This window comes from Elgaria multicarinata, chromosome 4 (assembly GCF_023053635.1).
Source record: "Elgaria multicarinata webbii isolate HBS135686 ecotype San Diego chromosome 4, rElgMul1.1.pri, whole genome shotgun sequence".
NCBI classification, from domain to species: Eukaryota; Metazoa; Chordata; class Lepidosauria; order Squamata; family Anguidae; genus Elgaria; species Elgaria multicarinata.
This window is the reverse complement of record NC_086174.1, coordinates 58254987-58268390: the sequence shown is the minus strand read 5'-3', so window position 1 is coordinate 58268390 and position 13404 is coordinate 58254987. Positions and strand designations below refer to the sequence as shown.

The window sequence follows — 13404 nt, the reverse complement described above, 5'->3', positions numbered from 1 at the left end:
TTGAAAGAACAGCATAACTTGTTCTCAGAAGGCAATGCAGACTTTACACGGGGATAATACTGAACATCAGAGAGGACTTGCAGGGCACAAGGCTCAGCATAATTTCAACACAGAAGGCCACTTTCTAACTAGAGATATTTTCTAAACCCAGTTTGTCCAATCTGCAAGATGCTCAGGTTAGGTTAGGTTATTTTGCATACGCTATGGAAAGTCTACCATTCCATGGAAAAGGAACCCCCCACACCTAATAATCAATGGTTTAGGCAAAGAACTAAGAACAATTCTGTTTGGATGAAGGCCAACTTGTTTTGTCCTGTTCTAGTGACCCAATCCCCAGATTAAAATGCCTTACCTGTATAAGAGCCGGAATGACCATCTTCACGGTCTTATTAATCACTTGGAAACTGTAAGCATTGTCCAGACGCAACACATTCGCCCCCATAAACGTAAAAATGGGCATGATATTGTGCAGCACTTTAGCCTAGACAAGAGAAATCCGTTAACCCCATAAGAGATTAGCATTTGTTTTCGAGTTTCCATTCCTATAGTGCAATTTGTTTTTCCAGGGAAACTTCTTTGTCTCCTATTGAAAATCAGTGGTGCCCTAACTTTTCCCTGTAAATCGTAGGAATTGGTAACTTTTTCTTTACAGGTCAGGGGAATTTAACCAGTTTCAGCCCAAGGGCCAAATTCCATTTCAGTAGTGGGTGGGGTTGAAAGCAAAAGGGGCGGAGCCGAAACACCAGCCTATTGAAACTTAAAACTCTTACTACTAGTAACTAAGCCTTAGGCGAGGCATTTCAACCTTTTAGAATGGGGAAAAACTGCAGGGAAATTATCCAAGAATCGGTGGTCAAAGGAAAGCATTGTGGTCATCTGGGGAACTCCAGGGGGCGGGATTGTAACCCCAGGCCTCAGGTTCTGCCTTCCTTGATATAGGCAAAGCCCATCACACCCTAACCCAGCATCAGGACAGTGAGCCCATTTAGACAAGAAGGGCTCATGCTTCTTGTTTTGCAACCTTAGCTGCTGCTGTGTGAGCACAGATCTATAGTACAGAGGTAGACCCTCCCATCTGTCAATCCAAAGGACGCTGAGCTTCTTGTTGCTGGGAGAGGAGGATCTATTTGCCGCGGGGAGGACAGGGATCAGCATTCCCTATCCAGCATGCAACAGGAGGAAGCTACGCCAGCTCTTCAACATTTAATCAGGAGAAGCTAATCGGAAGGCAAGTCACAAGGTCCCCGGTCCAGAAACAGAGGCCACGTTTGTGGGACAGTTTGGTGATTGACAAATGAATACTAGAGATGGGATAGGAAATAGTGAGGTAACTTAAAACTGGGGCAGTTCCAGGAAGGCTGTGAGGATGAAGTGGGTTTCGAGAAGAGACTGGGAGGAGAGAGGGGGAAGCAGCTTGAACAGCCAAACGGGGAGGCTGTTTCAAGCCCAGGAATGGGGTTGGCAAGGAGGAATGAGGCAGCTGAGTCACCTAGCTGAGGACTAACGCTTGATCATCAACGCTCAAAAAGCCATTCAGTCAGGACAACGGCAAAAGCATTTCACTTCTCAGAAGCCCATTTCCGTTTAAACATTCCCTTCTGGGTGCCGTGCACGAAGAAGGTGGTGTACTCACAGGAAACATTCCGCCGGCGGCACCCAGCAGGAGCAAGGCATGGTGGTGCGTCTGAGGCATTTCAGAAACCCGGATGCACTGAACTATCAGCTCCACGTTGAACTTCTCTTCATCAAGAATACCTCAAAAAGCAAAAGCAAACATTCCGAGCTTAGCAAGACTTTGTGAATATGAATAAGCCTGGTTACAACTGCATTCATATGCTGATAGATGATGTTTTTACAGTAACTGCCTCATTTCGTAACACCCATCAAAAAGGCATTAATATACATAAAGCCCAAGGGCAAGTTTTCATAGACCAGATCCAAAACCTGGGTGTCCCGCTCCCCTCCACCTCACCTGCCCACTTTACCTGCTTTTATCCTGCTGCCATCTGGAGACAGTTTCTGACAAATATTCAACAGACCACCAAGTATTAGCTGTTTTATGTATTCCAGATTGTCGTGTTCTGTCGATGGTTCCAGACATCTGGAAATTCAGAAAACAGTAACATAAATAACTCTGGAGAAGCATATTATATGTATTATCACATTATACTTCCCAATAAATTAGTGGTTGAGTTAGATATTAAGAACTGAAAGCAAAGAGGAAACAAACGTTTTCGGAAACCAAACCAATCTTACATGGCACATTGATGCCACCATCTTCCCAAATCCATCTCAATGGCCAACAAGAGTCTGAAAATCAACAGTGTACTCCTCTCCTTTATATTGGAGGAGAGAGATCAGGATTCAGTACAAATTATATACATTCATGTGAAAAAGAAAGTACACCCTCTTGGAATTGTATGATTTTACATATCAGGACATAATAACAATCATCTGTTCCTTAGCAGGTCTAAAAATTAGGTAAATACATCCTCAGATGAACAACAAACCATGACATATTACACCGTGTCATGATTTATTTAACAGAAATAAAGCCAAAATGGAGAAGCCATGTGTGAAAAAGTAAGTACACCCTTACTGCTTCCATAGAAATTAAGATGCTAAGTAGCAGACAGGTGCTGCTAATCAAATGCCCGTGATTAATTGATCATCAGCAAGTATGACCACCTCTATAAAAGCCAACTTTTTTTTCAGTTTGCTGGTCTGGAGCATCCAGGTGTGTGTTAACACAATGCCAAGGAGGAAAGACATCAGCAGTGATCTTAGAGAAGCAATTGCTGCTGCCCATCAATCTGGGAAGGGTTATAAGGCCATTTCCAAATAATTTAAAGTCCATCATTCTACAGTGAGAAAGATGATTCAAAAGTGGAAAACATTCAAGACTGTTGCCAATCTTCCCAGGAGAGGACGTCCCAGCAAAATCACCCCAAGGTCAGACCGTGCAATGCTCAGAGAAATTGCAAAAAACTTAAGAGTTACATCTCAGACTCTACAGGCCTCAGTGAGCATGTTAAATGTTAAAGTTCATGACAGTACAATTAGAAAAAGAGTGAACAAGTATGCTTTGTTTGGAAGGGTTGCCAGGAGAAAGCCTCTTCTCTCTAAAAAGAACGTGGCAGCACGGCTTAGGTTTGCAAAGTTGCATCTGGACAAACCACAAGACTTCTGGAACGATGTCCTTTGGACAGACGAGACCAAAGTGGAGATGTTTGGCCATAATGCACAGCGCCACGTTTGGCGAAAACCAAACACAGCATATCAGCACAAACACCTCATGCCAACTGTCAAGCACGGTGGTGGAGGGGTGATGATTTGGGCTTGTTTTGCAGCCACAGGACCTGGGAACCTTGCAGTCATTGAGTCGACCATGAACTCCTCCGTATACCAAAGTATTCTAGAGTCAAATGTGAGGCCATCTGTCCGACAGCTAAAGCTTGGCCGAAATTGGGTCATGCAACAGGACAATGATCCCAAGCACACCAGCAAATCTACAACAGAATGGCTGAAAAAGAAAAGAATCAAGGTGTTTTGCAATGGCCCAGTCAAAGTCCAGACCTCAACCCGATTGAAATGCTGCGGCGGGACCTTAAGAGAGCTGTGCATAAACAAATGCCCTCAAACCTCAATGAACTGAAGCAACGTTGTAAAGAAGAGTGGGCCAAAATTCCTCCACAACGATGTGAGAGACTGATAAAGTCATACAGAAAACGATTACTTCAAGTTATTGGTGCTAAAGGTGGTTCTACAAGCTATTGAATCATAAGGTGTACTTCCTTTTTCACACATGGCTTCTCCATTTTGGCTTTATTTCTGTTAAATAAATCATGACACGGTGTAATATGTCATGTGTTGTTGTTCATCTGAGGTTGTATTTACCTAATTTTCAGACCTGCTAAGGAACAGATGATTGTTATTATGTCCTGATATGTAAAATCATGCAATTCCAAGAGGGTGTACTTTCTTTTTCACACGACTGTATCTATCAGGATATAACAGCTGTGAGCATGTAATGTTTTCCAGGTAAGTATGAAATTACCAGGGCTGGGTGTGTCTTACATGGGAACACTCACTGCACAAATTGTGAACTGCCCAGAGAGCCTTGGCTATTGGGCGGTATAAAAATGTAATACATCAATCAATCAATAAAGACTGGACCACAAGCCAGGAACACAAAGCAGTCTACTCATACTAGTAACAGGACACAGTGCTCTCATTTCCTAGTCCTCAGCTGTTCTCTACACACACACACCCCTTCAAGGAAAAAGCAAATATATGCAAAGTTTGACACTTCCAGGATATAACAACAAGGAACCACTGCATTTTATGTTCCATTCAACAGAAGAAAATGGGACAAGTGTACACAAATATTAGAAGTGGAAATTTGTGTGTGTGTGTGTGGCCCAAGATGTATAGGAGGCCACACTGTAAAACCCAATATAATTTACAGTGAGGACAAAGGACATTATTTGCAGAGATTCCCATGGGAACAATGCAGTCCACAGTTAGCATGCATGGGAGGGCAAGCGCCTTCTTGGGCCCAACAAGTCTGAGATGGAAAACTGGGCAGCAACACAATCGCCAACCCCAATATGCACTTGACAGTGGGGCTGGAATCACCACTAAGCACAAAGCCACAGCGTGGCGACAAAAGCCCTCTGCACCCCCTAGGAGGGCACCCCCATCCATTACCTAGGGAGGTTGTGGGCTCTCCCACACTAGAGGCCTTCAAGAGGCAGCTGGACAGCCATCTGTCAGGAATGCTTTAAGGTGGATTCCTGCATTGAGCAGGGGGTTGGACTTGATGGCCTTATAGGCCCCTTCCAGCTCTACTATTCTATAATTCTAAGTTACAGCTGCCAGACACAGTTCACCAATATCCTGACCATGTTGAGAAGGAGTGAAGCGCCTCAGGCCCAGGATCCCAAGAAAGCCACGCCCCCTGGCCCCGGCCCCACTCATTGGCTTATTTATTTATTGCATTTCTATACTGCCCAATAGCCGAAGCTCTCTGGGCGGTTCATGTCGGTTAGCTTTTTGTGCAGCTTTGTCCCCATTCCAAAAGGTTGAACTGCCTCTCCTCAGGCTTAGTTGCTGGCAGAAATTGCTTTAAGCTACAATAGGCTGGTAGTTGTAGCATTTTGGCCTTGCCCACCGCTGGAACGCAGCCCCCAAGAGCTTCCCCAAAATGGAACTTGGTCCTTGGGCTAAAAGAGCTTCTGTACACCTGATACAGAGTCTGACTGGAACCAAGCTGAGGATAGAGAATACTGGACCAGATCCCTTTTATTTATCTGACCCAGTGAGAGAGGGAAGACCAATTTTGAGATTTCAATACCCCGCCCATTGGGTTGACATGGAGGGATGCTTCAGGGCTACCAGGCGCTCACGTGCAAGGGTTAGTTTGAGCATTTCCATGGTCCAGCAGTCCAGCAACAAAGATGCTTGGAACTGCTCTCTAAAACCAAGTGTCATTACCTAGCCAGCAAGCTGAAAAGGGTAGGTATCAGGGCCTGGGGCTGTTTGAGCTTCTTCTTGTGTTGTAGCAATTCCAGGATAAGTGTGACTCTCTGCCAGTTCACACTGGTTTCTTCTTGTGCACATTCTTGATCCTGAGCTTTTCTGAAAGATGGCATACAGAGAGCAAGAGGAAATTTACTTCTATTTACGAAGGTCTAGTCCACCAATTTTCACAGGATTTCTTTCTGTGGAACTCCCCCCCCTTGCAATATAGAATAAAGTAATTATCCACAAAATGCAGCTAACACACAGTAATAGAACTTCCATGTCATCAAGACCAGATGAAATACCTGAATAAATCAAATCAGCAACAACGTTTGCAAGCCATTTGTGAGACAGTTAATCAAGCCCACTCCTTTTTTATTTGTCAGTTAATACAATTGGTGGTGGGTTCAAACAGGATATTGTAGCCTGTGACATGTCTGCTCTGTTCCAGAATATTTTGTCAGAAGCTTTGTACCTTTGTCCAAACCCAGCAGGAGTGGTCCTGTGAGGCTTAAGCAGCCCTTGCATAACCCATGGCTTGTTTAAGGGTTATGCAAGGTGTGCACAACCCACCCCCACCAGGTTCAGATGACAAGACAAGCCGTGCTTGCGGCTTGAATATTCAAAACCCACCCGGCATGCACCACAACCCACTGTGGCCATGGAGGGGCTGTGGTGATCGTGGGAACCAGGTCATAGTGTCCCCACCACCACTTGTATCATTATGAAATTCACCACCTGCCCCCAAATCAAGTATTCAAATCTAGTGAAACCTCTGCTGACATGTAGACAAAGGGAAGCAACTGAAGCTTAAACCGTATGAGAAGTTCAGCAGTGGAACAGTTTAGCCCAGAGGGTGGAGGTCTCGTCTTCATTTTAAGCAGGGGCTGGGCGACCACCTACCAGGGGTGCTGCCGTAGTGGATCTCCTGCAGCAACAGGGGGCTGGGCTTCCAACTCCCCGATTCTATGCTTGGCATTGCCCAAGTGTTTTATTAGCCTGATATATGATTGTTATGTTCTTATGGGGTTAGTTGTCAGCTGCTTTGATGCGACTAATTGGACAGGAGAGGCAGGATACAGATTATGTAAGGAAACAAACAGCCTACAGACCAATGCAAGCACAGTCTCAGAAGTGCAGGACCTCCACCCACTTTGGCTCAGTGCCCCCGAGTGAATTCACGACTACACGCACAGTGCAAACGGCATTTTACTTTTTCCACCCATTTTACCTCTGTTGTTGCATCTTCTGCCTTCTCGTTTGGTGAACAGTAGCCACGTTCTTTGCTTTCGGTAGAGGTTCCAGTTCCACACTAACCTGCTCAGCATCGACCGAAATCTAAGCAGGATGCAAGGAAATAACATGGGGTTTAAAGGCGTAGAGGCGCACCTCACCCACACAGCACAATACTGACAGCAGGCCCAGGTAAAGGGTGCACTGGACATGCATAGCCCCATTGAAGGATATGGTCTGAGCCATTCTTCATCAGCTGGGATGCCAATATTATAGCTGCATGTGTGTAGAGGAGAGAGGGAACTTAAGGGGCTACCACTAAGGCCATCCAAGGGAGAAGCAGCAGCAGTCAGCCTCCCTCCATCGTGCCTGGATCCAGCTGGTCTTCCAGCCGCCCACAGACAGTGTTGAAGCAGCACCCCTTTCACTGTGCTTGGATCCAGCTCCACGGCCTGATGAACTTTGCAACTATAAACCTGGTGCCCAAAAGTTTCGCTTTTTCCTCCTCCATCCCAATCCCTTTTCCTTTTGTACTTTGTCTTTTAAACTGTAAACCTGCAGGCAAGCACTGTTTTATTTCTGATCTTTGTAAGTCACTTTGGGAAACTTTCTGATCGAAGAGTGGAGCAAATAAATATATTAATTATAATAACTATCTGAATAATAAAAAAATAACCTTGAGAAAGATTTCTGGAAGCCAACCTATATATGGGTACAGCAACTTTGTTGTCTATTGAAAACATAATCAGTGTGGTGTAGTGGCTAAAGTGATGGACTGGGAGTCGGGAGATCCAGGTTCTAGTCCCCACTCAGCCATGGAAATCCACTGGGTGACTTTGGGCCAGTCGCAGACTCAACCCAACCTACCTCACATAGTTGTTGTGAGGATAAAATGTGGAGAAGGAGGATTATGTACACCGCCTTGGGCTCCTTGGAGGAAAAAAGGCAGGATATAAATGCAATAAATAAATAAATTTATTTGCTTGAAAGGATTAACTGGGCTGGATCCAAATATCTGCCTGTGGAATGGTTAGGGAGGGAGGTGGTGGTGGGACAGGCTGAACTTCTAGACCCTTTCTCTCCTCGCTAGCCCACAGAACCCCCTGAAACATTTATATCCCGCCTTATTTCTTAAAAAGTTATCACCATTGAGGATCAGGGTCCCCTGTTTAGTGAAGTAGGATGCGGCAGGTGAGTCTGAAGGGAAAGAGTGTGGAAAATTGGGCAGAGATACCTCCTGTGAATAAAGCAGAAGGTGACTGACCAATTTTCTGTGAACTTCCCCTTCCCCCTCAGCAACAGACCACAACCCTTGAAGGAGCATTTTGGGTTGGCTCTGGGCAGTGGCAGGCAAAGGGGGGGGGGAGAAAGTCAGCAGCTTTGACGGATATCCTTCCACAGGGGGGTATTTCGATCGAATCCACTATTTTTTGGTTCTAAGAAAAATTACTTCCTTGCAATATCAGTTATTACTGTACGATGTCAAATACACACACAGGTATGCAACCATACAACTAATTTTCCAAAATATTGCTGTAACGGCTGTCTGTGCTTTTCTTCTCCCTTACTAACTTTATTCTCCCTTACTTAGTATTCGTGCATTAGTTAGTTTTTGTGGAGCATCACGTTCAGAGCGGTGCAATCTGCGAACGTAATCAACTTATCATGATGGTATCATCTAATTCCAGTTAGCAACAGGAATGATAATCTCATTATCCTAAGGGATTAAGAGCTGGAATATCTTACCCCTTTAAACACACTGTTGATCGTCTGTGCACAATTTGGATTTTTGCAATTGAGCAGTAAGTCAAACAGAACTCCCAAGATCTTTTGCTGAACCTTCCCATCTGACAGTGCAGCAAAGAACGGCTTCGTAATCTAGAAAGGAAAACAAAAGGACGTGTATAATTTGTATCAAAGGAGGCTGAGAAACAATGACGTGCCAATGACGACTCGGGCTGTCACGGCCAAATTGAGATTTGAATCTGGGTTTGTCAGGTCCAGGTTCTTCACGCTCTCCACTGAGCTACAATTTTTAGAAATATGTGCTGTGCCTTGGCCTTCATGATGTGGAAGATGCCACCCTGAGATCCTTGTGATATAGGGCGGGATAGAAATGTCTTAATAAATAATAAACGTTAATTAAAATCCGTGCCTCAGTAAATTTAATGCTCACTTTGGATTTATAATTTTCAAACAGTATTTATACTTGAGTATAGAACAACTTTAGGATGCTACTTACTTAGAGCAAGATCCTACAGGATTGTGGCCCATTAGATGGAGACCTCAGAGCTTGGAGGCTGCTGAAAATGTTATGCCCTGCCAGGCTGTTGCCGTCAGGACAGGAACAGGATGGAGGTGGTTTTGGCTCCCATTCCTCCTCAACCCCACCCTCTGAGATGGACCTCTGAGCCTTTTTATCTCATTTTCCAGCATGGGGTGGGCAACAGAGAAGCCACAGGATTCTGCAGATCCTGACCTCTCCTTTCCTTGCCCACTGGAAGGCCACCTTTTGACCTCAACAGTGTTATCTGAGGTTGGAAAGCAGCTGGTGCGGTTCTTTCTGTAGCAGCTGTCAGGGGGCGGGAGGAAGGATTCAACGTCGGATTCCCCCTCCTGAGGTCGTGGCAGTGTCTACAACCTTGGGAGGAGAAATCAGAAATATCCTATAATCCCTGTAATGCTCTTCCAGGGAACATAGGATTGCTCTGTTAATTAATTATGATTGCAGAGGCATGGGGTCACCACTGAAAAGGACCTTGCCCTTGGCAGCAGGCAAGTGAGAGGGCCTTTGCAGATGATCTCGGAGTTTGAGCAGGCTAATAGAGGAGAAGCCAGTCCCCAGTTACATATCTTTCTCATTAAGAGAAGACAAATAATGGCATCCTCTTCACAAAGAATCACCTAGTGTCTCCAAAATGCAACTCAGTCTCCCTTCCTGCATGGGGAATGCAGCTATTTATCTGGAAGTGGGTATTAGATCAGTTGAATGCAAGGCATGGATCGAGGCCTTTAAATGGTGGCTACGGCTACACTTCCTTGCAGCTCCTGGTAGCTATCTCTCTTTACTGCTCTCAGATTCCTATGTCAGTCGTTGGATGAGAGAGATGGAGAAGAAGCTACTTAGGCTGGGCTTCTCTGTGGAAGCGGTAGGCAACTATGGGCTCCAGAAGGCCCAATCTCTTGTTGTTCAAAGACTAATAGATCTAGATCTACAGCATTTAAGAACTGCTGCTAACAAATCTTGCTCTTCACTGCTCTGCAATAATTTTAATAACTATGGGCTCACTGAAGCTTCATATCTGTATGCTTTAACCATTCCCAATTATAGGAGAGCATTTACCCTTGCTCGCTTTAATGTGTTGCCATCAGCATTACTAAAAGGATAATTTAGTAAGATCCCGGTTAATGAACGGATATGTCCCTGTGGTTCTGGAGCAATAGAATCTGTTGAACATGTCATTTTGCATTGTAACATGTATGAGGAATGCAGAAAAAAGTTAATCTTTCCTTTATTAACAGCATTTTCTGGATATAGCCCCACAACGTTGGTATTAATTTGTTTAAGGGATGTGTCCTCCCATATTACTGAAAGGGTCTCTAAGGGCGTTGCTAGACGTACCGGGTGTTCCGTCGTTGAGGAGCGGTGAAAGCGGCTTTTCCCGTTCAGCCGTGACGCCTCATCATCCACACCTGCCTTCGATTTGTGGCGGAAGTTTGCGCCGGTTGTGCTGCTGCCGCCGCGAGAACGGTTGCGCAGCCACACCGGCCTGATTGCCGCGGCTTTTTTTTTCGCTCGCTGCACGGTTTGCGCACGTCCGAAAGACCGCAAACTTGCGCAGCCGTCAGCGATGCCGCCGCCGGCCCTGGCGGCGGCAGCGGCGGCAGTGCCAGTGCCAGCCGAAGTGCTGCTGGTGCTGTTGAGGGTCAACATTGATGCGCTCACTTCCTGATGGGGGTCGTGGCGGGTGTCATATGACCCGAGGTCAATCGTCTGCATGGCCACTCTGTGCCTACATCTCCCATCATGCCTCTGAGGTGTCGGCGGCGATGATCGCCTCTGTGCCCTGTGCCCCATCCCAAGGAGCCAACCCACATCTGGCCGTAGCCATGGCAGCAGCCCACAAACAGCTCTGCCCTCTGCCAGCCTGGTACCCACACTAACAGGCAGCGTACAGCACCGCCATTATGCGGCCACGGTAGCTGCCCACCGCAAGGAGTCACCAGCCACTTTTCCGGTCCTCCGTTCCTGCGCAAACTGTCACTGGGGAAATAAAAAAAAAAAGCCGCTCCGCCGCGCTGCCCCAGCTGGCGGACTGCGCGCAAATGGCGGAGGCGGCTTGACCGAAGCCGCTGACCACTCCCCCTTAGCACGCCTTTTCCTGCCCAGTGCGGACCGCAGTGACCTCACATCCTCCCACACGTACTCCGAATTACCGCGGGACAGCAGGAAAAGGCGTCCTAAAACTCACTTTTTTAAAGTCGGGAGAAAGAGGCTTCACCGCGGGATAACGGCGGATCCTCGTGAACGTCATCTGGAAGCCTCGACGTGACTGCGGAAGGTAACGCGCGCTAGAGCCTCGTCTAGTAACGCCCTAAGTTTCTCATGACCTCAATGCAAACTAGAAAAATAACATTGCAATCCTTCTGAGAGAAGCAACTCACCGAGCTGTATTTTGTTTTTATGTCACCTTTTATCTATCCTTTGTATGTTTTGGTGTTGATTTTGCTGGTCTGTGACCGTAATAAATAACAATGAACTCCAGTCACTGAAGAGCTTTCAGACTGGAACTATGCAAGGCAGACCACAAATAAACAAACAAATCCCACACACACACAATGGAATCTATACACAGTGAAGCTGCAATCATGTACACACTTACCTGGGAGCACATTCCACTGAACTCAATGGGTCTTATTTCTGAGTAGATATTTATAGAGTTGCACTGTGACTTGATTCTCGAACCAGCACAACTACAAACAAGTTTCTTTTTATAGACTGATAGCCAAGTTAATCTAGAACACAGAAGTCCTCACGCATCTGATCTATTCTAAGAACATAAAAAGAGCCGTTCTGTATCAGAGGGTCAAGTGTCCAGTAGTGGCCAGGCAGGTGCTTCTGGGAAGCCCAGGAACAGAGTGTGACAAAAACAGCACACCTGTTGAGGTCGCATTGCACAGGCAATGGAGTTTGGCCAGTTGTTTATTGTGAGGGCTTTATTACTATGGCAAAGCATTATTTTTATTATTATTCAGAATAAAAATAATAAAAGGAAATGAAAGGAAGGGCAATAACATCGCAGCAATACTGTGTGACGGACGTTTGGAGGACCTTTTATGGGCAAATGGGAGACGAGCCTTCCCGTTTTTAAAGGCTCCGTGTATTAACACCTACTGTGAATTATTACAGTGAAAAATCTCTCTCTCTCTCAGTCTCACCTGTCCAAGAGTTCGAATCTGGAAAGTACAAAGTCCTTTGTAGACTTCTCGCGAGGCGTGCAAAGCTTTGATGAAGACATCTAGGCACGGTTGATCTGTGCAAAGGAGCGCTGCCGAGTGCTCGTTGAACTTCTCGAGAATGAGATGCAAAAGAAGAGCTTCATCTTTCAACATCTCCTCTGGTCTTTTTAGAGCTTTCTCCAATAATCGATCTAGGGTGGGCAGCAGATGAGAGAGCACCATCTGAAAGTAGAAAACATCCCTAAGAGAGAGCGGATCCCAAGACCAACCAACTCCAGCTTTAGCAAACAAGCGGAAATGCGACTTCATGTTTCAAGTGGAAGTCGGAAAACATCTGGAGGGCATCAGGTTGAGGAGTGTTATCTTAACTGATTCCACGGAACAACATAATTTAAGGCGCAATTGAATTGAGACCAGCAAAAAAGAAAGAAAAAGAAGAAAGCACTTGGAGGCGCCCGCGAATTTCCATGCCCTCCACACACCTCGCCATTGACTTCGCGAAGGATTATCATCACGTTTCTTGCAATGTACGATGGACACTTGGTGGCTTCTACGCAGTCGAGCAACGCTCCCAGGGCTTCTGACAACTTCTGCTGCTGTGCCTTTTGCTTATGTTGGGTATGCAGCTCCGCAAACAAAAGACCAAGACTCTATATTATAAAAAAACAAAGCCCCAGAGGTAGGGGGGAAAGGCATCAACGAGCCATTCAACGTTATGAACGAAACACGGAAGCGTTTTCTTCATTACTGACTGAACAAAGGTACTAAAAACTGCATTGCAACGGGGCATAAATATGAAAAACAGACCTGCTCCAAAATGGGAGATGAGGTGAAAGAGTTTTTAACCGAAGGACGAACATTTCCCTACGACCGAAGAGATGGGTGTCAATGAGTAGTAGTCAACGGAGCCCTTGCACAGGGCTTGCTGGCCCTGGTGCGTCTGTGGCCGGCCACACAGGCAGCCGCGGGCATGCAGCTCCTACCACTGTCGGCCATGGTGTAGTGATTCCAGTGGGAAGGAGGTGCTGCAATGAGCAGAAAGGCTCATTTCTGGAAGGGGCGCAACCTGCTCCTTCCAGAAACAAGCGTTTCCGCTTGTTGCTGCATTTCCCTCTGGAAGCACTACATCGTGGCCGACAGCGGTAGCGGTCACACATGCCGCCACCGACGGAGCCAGCTGCGCATGCA

General features: G+C 46.1%; 1 protein-coding gene across 2 annotated transcripts in view; it reads right to left on the bottom strand.

Moving 5' to 3' along the window:
- HEATR1 (HEAT repeat containing 1) overlaps nt 1-13404 on the bottom strand; it is a 54974-nt gene that overhangs the window by 15881 nt on the left and 25689 nt on the right. For both annotated transcript variants that reach the window (XM_063124349.1, XM_063124350.1), the window contains 8 exons: nt 12699-12866; nt 12196-12438; nt 8503-8634; nt 6755-6861; nt 5497-5640; nt 1986-2101; nt 1634-1755; nt 353-481 (listed from right to left, as the gene is read on the bottom strand). In XM_063124349.1, coding sequence (XP_062980419.1) covers nt 353-481; nt 1634-1755; nt 1986-2101; nt 5497-5640; nt 6755-6861; nt 8503-8634; nt 12196-12438; nt 12699-12866 — 1161 coding nt within the window. The remainder of the gene's footprint in view (nt 1-352; nt 482-1633; nt 1756-1985; nt 2102-5496; nt 5641-6754; nt 6862-8502; nt 8635-12195; nt 12439-12698; nt 12867-13404) is intronic.